This window comes from Piliocolobus tephrosceles, chromosome 14, assembly GCF_002776525.5.
Source record: "Piliocolobus tephrosceles isolate RC106 chromosome 14, ASM277652v3, whole genome shotgun sequence".
Classification (NCBI taxonomy): domain Eukaryota; kingdom Metazoa; phylum Chordata; class Mammalia; order Primates; family Cercopithecidae; genus Piliocolobus; species Piliocolobus tephrosceles.
The window spans coordinates 106,943,734-106,961,350 of record NC_045447.1 but is presented as its reverse complement, the minus strand read 5'-3'; the positions used below and the strand labels follow the sequence as shown (position 1 = coordinate 106,961,350).

Sequence of the window (17,617 nt, the reverse complement as noted above, 5' to 3'; positions counted from 1 at the left end):
CAAATATAATTACCTCTCTAGAAGTAAGATCATGGGGAATTCTCTATACTGTATTTTCCAGTGTTTGAATTCTATATAACTTTGTATCAAGATGATAATTAGAAAAAAGGTATAAAACAAAGAATTAAAAATTGTAATACATCAACCTCAGATTTGATTCAGATTCTGCAAGTCCAAATGAATCTACGAAAGTAACATAAAATAAACACCTCCACAAGGATTCAATTGTAACTTGTTTTGTTTTGCTTTGTTTTTTACACAGGATCTCACTCGGTTGCCCAGGATGGAGTGCAGTGGCACAATCTCGGCTCATTGCAACCTCCACATCCCAGGTTCAAGCAATTCTCCTACGTCAGCCTCCCAAGTAGCTGGGACTATAAGCACACACCACCACATCCAGCTAATTTTTGTATTTTTTGGTAGAGAAAGGGTTTCACCATGTTGGTCTTGAACTTCTGACCTCAAGTGATCCGCCTACCTCAGCTTCCCAAAGTGCTGAAATTACAGGCATGAGCCATTGCACCCAGCCTCAGCTTTAATTCTTAATTCAACTGAAACAAGATTACAAACATCTGACAGGCACCAGGAAGGGAAAAAAGACAAGAATGTCACCTTAATTTTTAAAATTTAAACAAAAATAAAGCAAGTTTATGCTGGTTCTGCACTACTGCTCTAACAAAGGAACTGGCAGAGACGTTACTTAGAAAGCCACACATTTCATTCCTTTTCTTTCTTTCCTCTTTAAGAGACAGGGACTCATTCTGTTGCCCGGCCGGACTGCAGTGGGGCCGTCATGGCTCACTACAGCCTCCAAATCCTGGGCTCAGGTGATCCTGCTGTCTTAGCCACCCAGGTTGCTGGACCCACAGGCACATGCCACCATGTCAGGCTAATTTTTAAATTTTATGTTGCCCAGGCTGGCTTCACGTAATCCCCCAGCCTCAGCCTCTCAAAGTGTGGGGATTAAAGCATGAGCCACCATACGTGGCCCCTTTTTCTTATTTTATTGCCAAACTCTTTTAGGCCTAGAATAACTGCCAGTTCTGATCACTACCCAAGCACCAGCCTATTTTCTTTCAAGGAACATGCTAGAAAGAGAGTGTTGTGTCTCTTCAAAGTAGCTAATCAAACTCAGAACTGAGCTCCTAACAGGTTCACCTTCAATTTTGTTGGAAAAATACGTCAGGCAGGCACAGTTATGTGGCAAGAAGTCTTCTCATATTCTAAGAACTCCTCCTCTAACAGATTTTTCCAAAAATTCTAAAGAGAAATTTACATTTCAAAAGAGTAACACAGCCCATGACTTCCATTCCAACAGCACAGGAGAACTGTACGGTACAAAGACACTGAACAACTCACCCAACTAAAGAAACTAAAACGCTGAATAAGATATTAAAGAAATACAACAAAAAGAAGAGAGAAAGCTCAGAGCTGCCAAGCGCACCCAGATGAAGACTGCCCTACTGCCCCTGAGGACTGGCTGAGAGCATTTCCCGATCTGCTGCCATCTGTGTGGATGCCTCCCCATGAACTTGGGGTTATAAAAGCAGATTCTCTGTAGTATGTATGAGGCTCCTGCGCAATGAACCCTTTTGACAGCATGGGGTCACACACATCTGTTCCACCAATGTTGCTGCCATGCACACCCCACAGCCACCTTCCTACAGGCACAGAGCAAACCTCCACAAAGAGCACCCGAACCCACACAGCTCTCAGACGTCCACAAGTCATGACAACATCCAGCAACGCTCAGTGGCGACAGCCAGGACCCAATAACTCCGTCCATAACCCCTCACCACATTTTATCTTCAGAAATAAATGTCTGACAATTTTATAAGCTTTTGTGAAAGGTATCTTATGTTCTAAGTTATAGAACTTTGATATTCTTACTGAGGGTGAACAACTTTTTATGTTTATCGATGGCTGCTTCCTCTGTGAATTCCATGCTTATACCTTTAAGAGCTGAGCTCTCACTGCATTGCCCAGGAGACAGTGCACTGGCCACTCACAAGTATGATCATAGCTCACTGCAGCCTTGACCTCCTGGGCTCAAGTGATCCTCCCGCCTCAGCCTCCTGAGTAGCTGGGACTACAGGTGTACAGTACCACACTCAGCACATTTGTATCTTTTTCCATTTAAAACAGTTGCCATCGGCTGCACACGGTGGCTCATGCCTGTAATCCCAGCACTTTCAGAGGCAGAGGTAGGAGGATGGCTTCAGGCCAGGAGTTTGAAAACCAGTCTGGGCAATACAGCAAGACCCCATAACTATAAATAATACAAGTTAGCTGGGCATGGTGGAACATGTCTTTCATCTCAGGGGGAACATGCTGAGGTGTGAGGATCACCTGAGCCCAGGAGCTTGAGGCTTCAGTGAGTTATGATGTCGCTGCACTCCAGCCTGGGTGAAACAGCAAGACCCTGTCCCTAAAACAGTAATAATAATAATAATAATTTTAGAAAAGCACTTACCTGTTGAATTCATAGGAAGCTTTTTTCTTTTTTTGTTGTCTTTTTCTGTAACAATCCCCATCGCCCATCACTACCACCCTTTAAAAGAGTGCCACTGATTTATCGTTGGGGAAACTAGGCCGTTTATTGTGCAGGGTGTCCCACATTACTCCTTCCTTGTGGTATCACTGAACGTACACTACAGAGACAGGAGAAGTTAGGGCTGGACAACGAGAGGCAGAGCGTAGCAGGTGGGGGCACATCTTGCTACCCATCTACAAGGCCAATCGCCTCTGTTATTTTATAGTCCAGAAATTATAAATGTTTCTAGCCAGGCCCAGTGGGTCCCGCCTATAATCCCAGCACTTTGGGAGGCCGAGGCGGGTGGATCACCTGAGGTCAGGCAGGAGTTTGAGAACAGCCTGGCCACCATGGTGAAACCTCGTCTCTAGTGAAAATACAGAAAAATTAGCTGGGCGTGGTAGTGGGCAACTGTAATCCTAGCTACTCGGGAGGCTGAGGCAGGAGAATCGCTTGAACCCGGGAGGCAGAGGTTGCAGTGAGCCGAGATCATGCCATTGCACTCCAGCCTGGCCAACAAGAGCAAAATTCCATCTCAAAAAATTTTTTAAATATATACATACATATAAACATTTCTACCATCAATTCATGCTAAGACCAGAGTTCTGGAGTTCAACTGTTTCCACTAGCTGAATGGTCTGTCTGGAGACTCACTGTCTCGAGGGTAAACGGCATCAAGGTGGGAGTAAACTCACCTCCAAAAAAACACCAGGGTCTCTCCAGCCTAAGGTCATGCTAAGCTCACTCTGGATCAGCAGTGTCCAATCTTTTGGCATCCCTGGGCCACATTAGAAGAGGAAGAATTGTCTTGGGCCCCACATAAAATAGACTAACGATAGCTAATGAGCTTTAAAAAAAAAAAAGTCAGAAAAAAAATCTCATCATGTTTTAAGACAGTTGATGAATTTGTGTTGGGACGCCATCCTGGGCTGCGCGCGGCCCACGGGCCACGGGGTAACAAGTGCCCTACACGTTTCCCGTGGCACTCAGAACACACCCAGCTGTGCACGGCCCAGCCCTGCTGGTCCTCACGCCACAGCCCATCAGCTGGTTTGCTTCTTTCTCCCAGTCTTCCCGCCCCCCTTTGCTCTGGTGCTCCCAGTTCCCCGCTCCTCACTCTTGGCACGTCTTCTTCATGCACTCGTCAGGGCTTCTATGTTCACTGCTTACATACTGTCCTCTAGAATGCAAGCCCTGTGCACAGACCTCGTCACTCCTATCCTCTGCCCTGTTCACTGGTAAATAAATGCCTAAGTATTTCTTACCTAAGAGAATGAATAATTCCCATTCCCTTAGGACCATCCCGAAAGAGCAACATAGGTCCCGGGGTCCTCATTCAATTCTAAACCAAAGGTTAAAAAAGTAGTGACTTTTTTTTTGGTAAACTATGAAAGCAATTCTTCGTTCTCTTATGCACAGCCTAAGGGGCACATTACACACTGCAGATACAACCAATTCAACACACTAGAACCCTTGCTGAAAATCATGAACACTGTCCCTACTTGGCAGACACGTCACACCCCTGTCCCTGCCAGCAGCAAAGGATGATGCCCGTGATCAAGGGTTTGAACCCAAGTTGAATGCTAGTTTCTGACCCCAAAGCCTTCAGAAACAAGCACCCTTGTCTCCTCTGCCTTCATTCATCTCAACTTTAACATGTCTGTCTCTTCCTTATTATAATAAAAGTAGAAACAGATTCAAAGAAATTAAGTCACTCCTAAGTCACACAGCTTGAATCCAATCTTTTGATTACAGGGTGTACCCTGCATTCTTCATGGCACTTCATACCACAAGGATGGGAAAAACACAAGATTCTGACCAGGCCAAATTCCACTGGCAGAAACAAGATGCATCTCCAGAAAACACGAAAGATGCCATACTGGGGATAAAGACAAAAAGCACTGCAAGAGGTCAGAGGGAGGCCAGATGCCCCAGCTCCACAAAGCTGACCAGAACCTTTACAGACAGGTAGGACGGTGTGTACACAGCAAAGACAGGACATGCTCAGGCAGTCCTAATCACTCCAGGTTCAGCTCACCCTAACAAAGACAACTTGCCAAATTAGATGGGCAACTCACATTCTTCTCAATCCCTCCCCACTGGAGGAACAAGCGCCTCAACTGAGATATGCTCCAGTCACCACCTACATCCCCAAGTCAGCACCCTGACCTGGTTTCCACATCTCCATCACTAGCACTGAACTCTTGTTGGGGTTATAAAGCTTACTGCTTTTGCTTTTTGTCTTATTTCTCACCCATGTTTCAGAATTTAGAAAGAACATTTCTTACTAAAACAAAAACTGTATTTAACAGACACTTGGACTTTGCTGATATGAGTCACATTTTAAAACAAACTGCACATGCCTTAGAATTCTGATGCGTAAAGGCTTCTAAGACCATCTACCAGTTGTTCTCAAACTTCAGTGTGCTAAAGACTGACTGAGGTGTTTATGTAAAATGCAAATTTGGGGGCCCGAACCAGAGAGTCTGATTCAATGGGTACTCAATATATTATTTTGCTAGAGGTTAATTTAAAAGTTTGAATATTCAACTGCAACTCTTTACTTCATTTTAGAGGCTTGGCATTGCATACACAGCAAATAAACATTTATTAATTTTATACTTCTCTGTACATTTAGCAAATCAACATTTATTAATGTTATACTTCTCTGCTATCAACAGGGTGTGCGTCCCTGGATGGCAGAGAGCCCTTCAATAACCTCTGCCCTGGGTTATCAGACATTCATTCCCATTTTACAGATGGAGAGAGGACGGAGAAGAAAGATCACCTGCTTCAGGTGACACTCCAGGTAAGAACTGGCATGGAAACTGACAACCACGTCTCTACATTTCTTACATAAGAAATAGATGTAACATCAACCAGTCCTGGTTATCTACGCTGTAGAGTTCACACTAAGGAAAAGGAGACATTGACTTAAAGGAAAGAAATTTTCTGTCTCTGTTTTTTTGTTATAAACATAAGACAGTTTAAAGGAAAGGGGGAGTGCAAATTTAATATTTCCTCGATCAAATTTTAACCAACTATGTATTTGTGAACTCATTTACTCAGGGACACACAGTGTTTAAAATACTCCTCTAAGGAAACAATTCCAGCCCGGGTCTAGGCAGCTTTCTAGGGTTTTGCTTGGACAAACAGTGTTATTTCCAAAGTGTCCTCTGACCTGCTGAGTTTAGGAGAAGGAGAGGAAATTCAGAGCTCCCTTGATCCAGGAGAAGGAGATCAATGTTTCGGGGGTCAGCCGGGGGTTGCTGTGGTGGGCGTGAGTGGCACCACACCGGACAAATGCCCCCATGTTTGGGGCATCACACAAACCAGTTCTTGTCAAATTCCTCCCCAGAAAGGTTCCTGTGGCTCCAGGCCATGGGGCTGGGATGGTGCAGGTTTTAAATCATGGAAACTTCAAAGAACATACCTACTCTTCCTCTCTCCTCTCTGTCCAAGGAGCCCCCGTCTGAGTACAGACTGACCGTCACCCACCTGCAACCAACTGCATCTTTGAGCACAACACCAGCTGGGCTGGCAGGCCAGAAGGCAGCTTCCCCAGGTCACTACCCGCCAGGAAGCACCCCGCCACCCGCGCACCACTCACTTTGTCGCCCCTCCGCTGCCCTCGTCGTTGTCGGAAGATGACGATGTAGAAGAGCCAGGGAAGTAGGCGGAATCCACGTGGTTGGGGCTGCCGCTCTGGGCCGGGTTGATGGGCGAGGAGCGCTCATACAGTGGCGTGTGCTTCCCTTCGTGAGGAATGTTGCTGTAGCTGTTCTGCTCCGTCAGATTCTTCCCGCTCGTGTCCAACGTGAGAGGTGCTGGCTCAGAGAGGCTGTACGGGTATGGACCCTGGCCCGGGGCGCCCCCTGGGCTGGGCACCTGTGGGGCCTGAAGCGAAGGGCACAGGTCACGCGCACGTGGCCAGCAGGACCCGACTCAGGCCCAGGCCGACGTTTCCCGGCTCATTTTTATTTCAACAAACACTGGCATCTATTTCACATATCAATTCAAGAGCTTAGGAACTTATTTTGGCATTCATTGAAATTCAATGCACACACCGTGTCTGAGACCGGCCACCCGACCCAGCGCAGGGAAGGCCTTACCACGGGCTTTGCTTGCAGAGAGGTCTGCGGAATGTTGAGCATCTGAGGAGGAACATGCGGCGGCACCATCCCAGGCATTCCGAACGGACCGGGTCTGGCTGCTTCACCAACACAGAAAGAAAAGAGTCACACGGCTGTGAACAGAAGGCGTTTCCCAGGGCATTGGCGGCCAGCCCGTGGCGCCAGGGATCTTACCCTCACCTGGCTCAGACATCGACACCACCATGGGTCCCACTTCTCAGAAATCATTACAAATTGCCATTTCACGGTAAGGACAACTGAATTTTATGATGCTCGATTTGATGGACTGGGGCTGGGATTCTAACTTTCCAGATCTCTCGGTGAACTTGCTCTCGTGCACTTCCTGAGGGACTCGGCGGTCCCACTGCCTGCAACTTGGTGGGGATTCTCTGTAACTCAGTCTCCCTGCTCAGGGCTGCTCCAAGCCTGAGGTCTCCATAAAACCAGAAGCCCTGGCAGGCATGAAAGGAGCAAAGTCGACCGAACAGTTTCCTTTACCTTTGTCAAGCAAGAGAACTTCTCTGTTTACAGTACATTGCAACTGCCATTATATGCTTGAGTTTTTAAATGTAAAAGGAATTGTTTTTCATTGTTCAGCAATTAGGTTACACATTTTAACACATATACAGGATGAGTAATTTGGGATTCTGTGTTCTCTTAAAACATAATTTCATAAACCTGCCTGATGTGTGCTGGCATGTGCTAGTCATCATTCCCACGCTATGTTGCAAACTGAAGAAATCTGTTAGGGGACTGAAAGCACATAGAGGAATGGCTGAAGCAGGACAGCAGGACGAGAAGCCGGGCCAGCCCGAAGCTGGGACAGAAGGCAGGGGCTGGAAGCCTCCACACTCAACGTCTGGCCTCACAGAGTCTAAGGACAAGAAGAGATCTCAGGGGCCACGTCAGCCAACAGAAGTGAATGAGTGAGTAGATGGTGCCCATAAAGGGCTGCTCCAGAGACGGCACAAGACCCGCAGTAACAAGGACCAACTGGGGCCCAGATGTCAACAGCGCTTCCGAACACCACCATCAGGAAACACGAGGACACGGGAAACACGAGGACACGGGAAACACGAGGACATGGGAAACACGAGGACACAGGAAACACGAGGACATGGGACGCAGACCCCCAGGAGCTGCACTCCCTCTTGGAACACTTAGTTGCTGAGTGTCTATGTTGTGTCAGGCTGAGGACTGGGCCTGGGGATGAAAGGAGCCCTGAGGCGGTGTAAGATGCACTGCTGAAGACACAGAGAAAATAGAAAACCTGTGTGAGACACAGCAGATCTGCCAGGGGCTTGCACGGCTGCACCATCTCTTCCTTGGGCTTGTTTTAAATGTGGAAGAAAACTAAGCCTAAAGCTTCCTGACTCCAATTTCCCTCTTTAAGCAGTAGATATGCTTCTACAACCTCTTCACTTGAACACCAGGTGACATGGTTAGGCTTCAGGTCCCCACCCAAATCTCATCTTTAATTATAATCCCCACAATCCCCACGGGTCTAGGCAGAGACCAGGTGATCACAGGGGCAGTTTCGCCCGTGCTCTTCTAATGATAGTGAGTTCTCACCAGATCTGATGGTTTTATAAGGGGCTCTTCCCCCTTCACTCGGCACTTCTTACAGCTGCCTTGTGAAGACGGTGCCTTACTTCCCCTTCAACTTCGCCATGATGCTAAGTTTCCTGAGGCCTCCCCAGCCATGCTCAACTGTGAGTCAACTAAACCTCTTTTCTTTATAAATTACCCAGTCTCGGGCAGTTCTTTATAGCAGTATGAAATCAGAAGAAAACACCAGGCAAAGGGAACACAACCCACAAACCACCACCTCTTACACTGCCTACTGCCAACACAGGTAAGGACAGAAACATTCCCCAAACCTTCACTCCCGTTCTCTGAAAAGCTAACGTCCATGGCAGCATTCGCATGAGGCTCCCTAAGCCAATACCGGTGTGGTGAGACCAGGAGAGCAAACGCTGTCCTTGGTCCGGCCTCCCGAGAGCCAAGCACGGCCAACCGACGCTGGGAGTGAAGCACAGATCATGGCTGACTCCCCCCAGAGAACAACTAGGAACCTTACAGACTGGAATTCGTCTGAAGTTCCTGCGTTCCAAGGCCCTCAGCCTGTAAGCTCTAAAACGCCACAGCCCTTTGATCCTGGCTCGCACCAAGAAAAAACCTTGGCAGAGGTTTTTTCTGCCAAGTTTGCCAAGTTTGGCAAACCTTTGTACCAAACAAAGACAACTGCAGTATAAGAAGCTAGGAATAATGAGACTGGCATGTGTGTAGTCACAGATACCTCACACTTGCACGCAACACGCACACAGACACACACGCACACAACACATTCCTAACTGACCAGTAAGTCCACAGGTCCACGCCTCTAAGGGATGTGCGTGCATCATTAAGTGCTCACTCACACGCAAGTGTGGATACACACAGGAGTGCCCACAAACACACCCCACACGCGCATGCATGGCGCACACACACACGCATGGCACAGACAATACAAGGAGCTGTTCCTAAAACAGTATGTTCGCTAGATCTGCACCTCCATGTGTGCAAAGTCGCTATTAAAAAACTGTTCACAGGTGATTCTGACAGGCAGGTTTGGCCCAAAGAATATTATAAAATCTATTCAAGCTCTGACAGTATAATTTAAATCAATGTAAAATGTCTAGTGTATAATGTCTTGTGGCTGACCTCACATACCTAACTTTGGAATAATACAAATGAAAGGCTAGACTCATGTAGCACCCATATATTCAAGTGAAGATGATCGTTTTTGTTTTTGATTTTTGGCCATTACATCCTAAAACCGTCCTTGAAAGCACAAACTTTCCTTCAAAGCAAACAAACAAACTACATTACAGCATAAAACCAAAGAATTCCAAGGAAAGAATATTTTCTAAAATCACATTCCAATCATTGACCTCAAATAATTCTCTATGAATCCACAGAGCAAGTCACTATTCTATCAAAGCAGTGCAATGAGTTAATTAATTGGTCTGCATCTTCTGAAGGCTGCAGAAGTGCCTCCTAACCCAGGGTCTGCCTCTGTGGATTCAGGCCTTCGTCTAAATTCATTCTTGTTCTCCATGTCCAAGTGCAGCTGAGCAGAACCATTACGTGTCTTCTCTACAATGACAGGCATCTTTCTCAGAAGGGACACGAGGCTCCAGTGTAGAGATCACACCACCAGTTTCTCATTCTCTTCCTTTCACACTTACTAGAGAGGTGGGCTTTCGGTAAAAAAAAAAAGTACGCAGACTGAAGACAAGGAGCGAAAGAAGAAAAAAAGGCCAAAAAAGTTTACTATATTTCAAACTATTTTGTAACTTTAAAAATAGTTGTTAAATAGTAAAAAGTTCTTTCAGAATGAAAAGAAACACGCACTGCAATCCCTCAGCTGTGTGGTCTTGACTTTTTACAGCTCAGTTACCTACTTCCTCAAAGGACTCACTTACACCTCTATGCAGCTGTGGGGCTTTTGCTCTGAATTAAAATACGATAAAATTCTTATAGGAATGGTGTTAAACTGGAACCTCTTCTTAGAACTACAGTCGGCCTTACCCCAGTCCCCATTCCTAGCCCCACCTAACAAACGTTCCTCTATTACTTGGCATATGAGTCTGAAATGTTATGTTAAACAAAACAAAGAAGAATAACAAAGTAAGTCTTAAAAAACAAAACAAAACAAAACAAAAAACTGGCCTGGCTCGGTGGCTCATGCCTGTAATCCAGCACTTTGGGAGGCCAAGGCAGGCGAATCACTTGAGGTCAGGAGTCCGAGATCAGCCTGACCAACATGGCGAAAGCCCGTCTCTACTAAAAAAAAAAAAAAAATTAGCCAGGTGTGGTGGCAGGTGCCTATAATCCCAGCTACTCGGGAAGCAGAGGCTGAAAATCGCTTGAACCCAGGAGGCAGAGGCTGTAGTCAGCAGAGATCGCACCACTGCACTCTGGCCTGGGTGACACAGTGAGACTCTATCTCATAAATAAATAAATAAATGGGCAGACATTGTATGATTTTCAAGTATTACCCAAAAAATACAGCTTTGAAAATGTTGAGTCCAAGATTAAATAAATTAATATAATCCCTACCACCTTTAGTTTTCATCACTTGCAAACACACACAAGGCAAAACTTTTCAACCATTTTAAGCATGTGCAAATGGACATGTTTACTAAATCTCAATAGTCTACAGAAGATAAAAAGGTATAGAAAGGAAACTGTCATGTGACCCGTTCCCATTACACTACAGATCCAGTGTCCAGAGAGGCAGGGTGGGGCCTGGAGCACAGTGGGAGGGCGCAGTGGCTGGCCATCCTGTAGGGAGAGGAGGACCAGCAGAGCCAGAGCCGAGCCTGGACTGAGACCAGGTGCAAGGTCGGTGCCCAGGCAGGCAAAGGATGGAGGAGCAACTCCCAAGAGCTAAGAGCCTGGGGGCAGCTGATGCCGGTCCAGAGCCTGTGGTGCTGGCCAGACCCCATGGGAAGAGCCAGATGTCAGTGCCCAGAAGACAAGGCTGGTGACAGGAGGAGGCAAAACCTGAGGGATGATGAGCTTGGAGAAGGCTAAGTGCAAGGCCCATGAGGAGTAAGATTATAAACTCAGTGAACAGGCACGTCCTGTGTGGCACGTGAAAGAATTCGGAACAGCGGGAAAAATTAAACCACGGAAGCAAATTTCAAGTCAACAGAAACAAGAACTTTCTAAGAACGAGAGCAGTTCAACAATGAAAAGCGTTGCTTTACTGACTGCTCGACTGCTCGTACAAGAACATTCTACAGCAGGGAGCTGGGCTGAACTTTACTATAAGCATCACGCTCCAAATCTTTTCCATCCCTGAATGTGGATAGTGAGAGAGGGTAGACATCATTCAAATCCACCCGGTGCCCGAGTCTCAAGTAGCAAGTTTTACCTAAATGTATTCAGTTCCTGGGTTCAAGTATTCAGTTTGAACAGAATATGTGTACTGACTGAGCAAAGTTCAAGAAGGCAGAATAGAAACATTACACCTCATTCAAGCTGGTTACGGCGGCTCATGCCTACAATCCTGACACGGGGAGGCTGAGGCCGTTCAGACCAGCCCAGGCAACACATCAAGACCCTGTCTCTACACACTCACAAAAGCAACACAAAAAACAAACAAAAATCCCAAATCCCATTCAGGCACCGAAATGTGTTTTGTCAGTCTATGATGAAACAAGATAAATTAGTTTCTGACCATCTGTGGATTCTGGAAAAGCACAAGCTAAAAGGAAGCTCCACCAGGTCTCTATTTTGAAGTCGCTGGTAAACTGAACTGAGATTCCTCATTTGTTACCAAATACTGAAACGCCATTAACAAACCCAACGTTAATAAACCTAAACGCATCCGCTTTGGGAAGACACACGCTGCAGTCTTTTAAATCACACGATGGCTCAAAGGAGGGTGTAGGTTCTTCCAAAACATTCGATTTTTAAGTTCAAAATAAAAATGACCTTCCAAAACGGCCACAAGATCAGGCAGCCTGTGTCACTTCCTACTTCACTCTAACTGCCACGAACTCACTGAAAATGGAGCGAAAGGTCGCAGAGCAGACACTGAAAGCAAAGTCCCCAGCACCAGCAGGAGAATCCAGTTTTCTACTTGGGAATTCTGGACCAGAAGCGCAAGATGAGTGGCCTTTCTATTCAACAGGAGTAATGCCCTGACTTCCCTCTGGTGCCCTTTATTCCGTCACCCTCCGGGGCTTAACATCAACATCATCTGCGTCAGCTTTAAAGATAAAAACTCAAGATGAACTAGGACACATCTCAAAAAGACCAACTGCAGAATAGTAAGCACAATACAGCATTTAATTTAAAATTAAAGCAATGTATTAATTATTCCATATGTATGAGGTGAGGAAATACAAAAACACGTTCAAGGGGGCTGTACATGACTTTTAGAAAAGCCTGATGCATCTCTTTTTTATAAAGACTGACCTCAAGCACAGGCTGCCATTTGTGTAACCTGAAGTAGGTATGCCACCACTCACTCTACTGTTCCTTCTATTTTTTTAACAGTTTTTCATCACAACAACAAAACTTTAGTATAAAAATAAGAAAGGGCAAGACTAGTAAGCAAAGCTGTAGGACAAAGTGAGGATTTAATATAACATTTTTTTTTTTTTTGAGGCGGGGTCTCTGTCACCCAGGCTGGAGTGCAATGGCACAATCTTGGCTCACTGCAAGCTCTGCCTCCTGGGTTCACGTCATTCTCCTGCCTCAGCCTCCCGAGTAGCTGGGTCTACAGGCGCCCGCCACCACACCCGGCTAATTTTTTGTATTTTTAGTAGAGACCGGTTTTACCGTGTTAACCAGGATGGTCTCGATCTTCTGACCTCGTGATCCGCCCGCCTCAGCCTCCCAAAGTGCTGGGATTACAGGCGTGAGCCACCGCGCCCGGCCTAATATAACACATTTTTAAGGAATGTCAAATTTTTAAGGTTAATAGTAAAATACAGCAATAGTATAATATTGAATACCTCGTAAAAAAAAATTTTTTTTAATCATTATAGTAGCAAAAAACTAAACACGTTCTTGACAATGACAGCAAGGACATGGCTAAATTATATGGCACCTCCACACTGCACAGTATCAAACCACCTCCGGAGAAAATAAGAAAGTCATCCCCAGCTTCTACAATGGGCCCCGCCTACGGGTCACAGCCCCCAGGCTTGGTCAGTCCCAACCCTGAAGCCATCACGTCCCCTGCTGAGCCCACTCCTCTGCAGGAGGCCCCAGGGGCTCCGCTTCTGCCCTGACCACAGCAGGACAGGAGGGCCACCGGGTGGGTCCAGGTGGGTCCAGCCATCCAGCTGTCAGCCAGGCATGGCCTGGGGCAGTGTGGGCACCATGTGGTCTCTTTCACGTTTCCATTCTTTCTGCACTAGAGGACCTGCCTCTATCCTTTGGCCCTTTTGCTAGAGCACTCAGCTGTCTCAGGCAGGTTACACTACAGATTTCTCACCAGAGCCTGCAGTGGGCTCTGTTCAGACCTCCAGGGTCTGAGTGGCATGCCACTGGGATCCCTGGAGGCTGAACACCTTTTCTCCACAGCTTAGGATCCGTTGTCTGGCATTTAAAACCATTCTTTACATATTGTCTTTTCAACTTCCACGTGGGATACTTTCTCATCTTCTCCTCAGATTCTGGGGGGTATGTTATTGGAGAGAGAGAGCACGTGTATTTTCAAAATAACTGTTAACACTATCTACTGAGCAATGCGACACAGGGATCAGGGCTGTGGTGACATATGAAGTAGGCCTGTTTATTCCGAGGAAAAGCCAGGGGAGCAGCAGGACACACAGACCTACCTCCTGTAGCACAGGAGCCCTTCTCAGTCAGGATGGAGTGATGCCCAACAGCAAAGCAGGGGCAGGCTCCCCATGGCCAGAGCCCAGCACACCAGTCCCAGGACCAGCCCGACTTCTCCCTCAGGTTTGTCACAAGTAACTTTCACAACATGAATTCCCTCTCCCGGGCAGGCTGCCCGAGCTGGAGGTAGCAGTGCCCACCCCAGACCACTCAGCCATCCAGGTCATCACTGGGCGTTGCAGGAAGGTGATCCCTTGGACAAAGTCTGGTCTGGTAGAATGTGACCAGCCTTGGGGACCTGTCAGGACACAAGCTGACCACAGGTTCCTGACCAATGAAACACCCCACGGGGCCCTTCCCAAGCACCTGGCAGCTGCTACAGCCAGAGGTCACTGTGCTGCTGTGACCAGGACCAGGTTGCTCGTCACTGTACAGCATCTGTTCTTTGCTTAGTGCTGATCAGCACCTTTTTCAACATGGTCCTGTTTGCAAACTTCTTCTCTGACACGCAGTATTCTGGCTGCTCTACGTATCTGCCCTCGATCTGCTCACTCTGTGACCTCTCCATGCTGCTTAGTGGAGGCTAGACTTTCAAAAGGCCAGATAGCAGGAGGCTGTCTGCTATGAGAGATCAAGCTCCTCTACCTCCACTGTAAAACCACATGTGCACCAAAACCATCCCTTCTGTATCTTTAACCCATCTCTCTCAGCAGTCATCATCCCCATAACGACTTCAACCTATGTAATTCTCCCCTGCATTTCAAAGCCCCACCCCTTTATGGAAATGACTGGAGAGAGGCCTGAGCTTGCCACCCATCCTATCCTCTTCTATGAATTTCTATACTGAGGAAGAAGGAAAGCTAAAAATGACTTTTCCTAGGATCCACTGCCTGTTGCTGAGGGCCAACCAACTGTACATACACAAGGTTTGGGAGCCCCAAATTCAGCCGAAGCCTGCCCTGAGTGGTCCTTGTGACACTCCATCTATCAGGCGGCACCCTCATCCTGCCCAACCTCTCAGAACTCAGCGCTGCTAACAATTGTGCACAGGGTATCTCCCCTAGCCTCGCTGTGCCACTCTTTCTGTGCACCCGCCTCCTGCATCTGGCCCCAGGGGCACCATCTCTTTATCCTCCACTTCCACCACCACCACGGCTCCTCTCAGCATTGCACACCAGCAAAGCTGCAACCCAGGACTCCAGCTTAGCTCCTCACTCTGCTTTCACCTGTGCATTCTAACGCCCGTTTCTCATCTCCACTGGGATCCTAGAAGGCGCCTCAACATTCGTGTCCAAAATCATCCTCCAAATCTGCTCCTCCTCCAATCATCTTTATGTCATTAATGGCATCCTCACCTGAGCTGCTCAAGCCAAAACTCTGGGAGCCATTTCCCCAGAATTCTTTTCACTGAGCTTCTATAATCAAGCATCAATATCTACTATCTACTTATTCTATCTCCCAAAAATCTGTGAAATCCACCCAGCACTCCTGCCTCCCGCAGAGGAGAACCTGCCCCAGGGTCTGCAACCATGCCTTGCCTCAATACTGAAAGAGTTTCCCACTCCTTTCCCTACACCTGCCCTTAACCACCCCAATCCCCTCTGCACACTGAGGCCTGAGCAATCCAAATGCATACCTCAGCACACCACTCCCAGATTAAAATTCTTTCATGAGGACATTTCTTTAATCTGGAAAAGGTAGAGGAGACAGTGCTAAGGGTTAAGATGACAAGACATCAGACTCCCCCTTAAGATCAAGGGCTAGACAAGAACAGTCACCATCGCACCTTCTATTAAAAATTGTGCCCTGGACGGGTACGGTGGTTCACACCTGTAATCCCAGCATTTTGGGAGGCCGAGGTGGGCAGATCACAAGGTCAGGAGTTCAAGATCAGCCTGGCTAACATGGTGAAACCCTGTCTCTACTAAAAATACAAAACTCAGCTAGGCGTGGTGGCATGCACCTGTTATCCCAGCTACTCGGGAGGCTGAGGCAGCAGAATTGCTTGAACTCGGGAGGTGGAGGCTGCAGTAAGCTAAGATTGCATCACTGCACTCCAGCCTGGGAAACAGAGCAAGACTCCATCTTGAAAAGCAAAAAAAAAAAAGAAGAAGAAGAAGGAAAAAAAATCATGCCCTAAGTCACAGCTGGCTCAGAGGATCACAGAGATCAAAAAGATACTAGAGAAGACACAATCAGCCAAAGCAAGATATAAATCAACTATGAAAATTAGTAAGAACTGAGCAAAGCTGTTAAGATAAAATCAACTTACAGTATGAATTTGAAAATATAATTTAAGACACACATAGAAATAGCACCCAAAAATAAATACTTAGCAATATCTTTAACAAAAGATGTTATGAATGTTTAATGAAGAAAATTCAAGTTTATGGAAAGATATTCAAGACAATTCAAATCAATACAGAAATGTAACATTTTCTTTAGTACACTAAATAATAAAGATTTTCTTCTTTCCAAATTGATCTGTTGGTGTGATTCCAATCAAAATCTCCACAAGGATCATAAAATGTATATAAAAGTGAAAAGGATCAAGAACAGTCTCGACTTCTTGCAGAAATACTACATGGGCACATTTGCCCAACCAGACATCAAGTATTATTACAAGGCTATGGTGACTAGAATGGCGTAATTCTGTGGCACGAGGATAATCAGAAATTCAACAGAACTGAGCCCAGAAACAGACCCACACGGAGACACTCGACATGTCAGAAGAGGATAGCGTTTTCAGTGGACAATACTAAGGCAACAGGTTCTCCACACGGTGAACAAGAAACTGAATTCCCTTACTCAAACCATAAACAAAATTCAGTGCCAGGTAGAATCAAAGGGCAAAATCATAAATAAAACTTTTAGAAGACAAAATGCTTGTCACCTCAGGCTAGGGAGGAATTCTTCCTTTACATCTTCTTTTTCTCCTTCTCATGTAACACTTTAAAACATGCACAAGAAAAAAGGGAACTGTATGATGAGCCACATGTATCTACCAACCACCTTCAAAATCAACCAGTACACGGCCTATTGCGTGTCATTTGCACTTCCACCCTTCTTTGCCCACTACTACATTATTGTGAAGCAAATCTCAGACATGACATCATCTCACCATAAATACAGGATAGGACTTACAGGTACAAACGATAAAGGGAAAAATTCGTGTATTTGACATTAAGAACTCTGATATCAAAGCACATCATAAGACAGAAAAATGCAAGCCACAGAGTGGGAGATTCTTATTTGCAGTCCATACATCTGACTAGCATCCAATATATATATTAAGTATCCCTATGGATAAGCAAAAAGAAAAACAACCCAACAGAAACACAAGCAAACAACATGAACAAGCATTTTACAATGGAAGAAACCCTACTGGTCCATAAACATAAAGATTCTCAACCTCATTAGTAATCAGGGAAATGCAAACTGAAACCTTTACAGGATATAGTTTCATAATCGCTAGCCCAAAAAAAAAAAAAAAAACGTGGAGCAACGAGAGAGTTCTTTCACTTCTGCCAGGAGAATAAATAGGTGCATCCGTGTCCGGCAGCAGCAGAGGCTTGAGCAGAGCCCTAGTTCCCTGGAATTCCAC

General features: G+C 46.1%; 1 protein-coding gene across 3 annotated transcripts in view; it reads right to left on the bottom strand.

Annotated features, from left to right (window-relative positions):
- Positions 1 to 17,617, bottom strand: part of FAM120A (family with sequence similarity 120A) — a 116,977-nt gene that overhangs the window by 44,774 nt on the left and 54,586 nt on the right. For 2 of the 3 annotated variants that reach the window (XM_023187813.1, XM_026447181.1), the window contains exons 6-7: positions 6,646 to 6,746; positions 6,144 to 6,430 (exon numbers count right to left, since the gene is read on the bottom strand). In XM_023187813.1, the coding sequence (XP_023043581.1) occupies positions 6,144 to 6,430; positions 6,646 to 6,746 (388 nt within the window). The remainder of the gene's footprint in view (positions 1 to 6,143; positions 6,431 to 6,645; positions 6,747 to 17,617) is intronic. The other variant, XM_026447182.2, reaches the window with a different exon arrangement.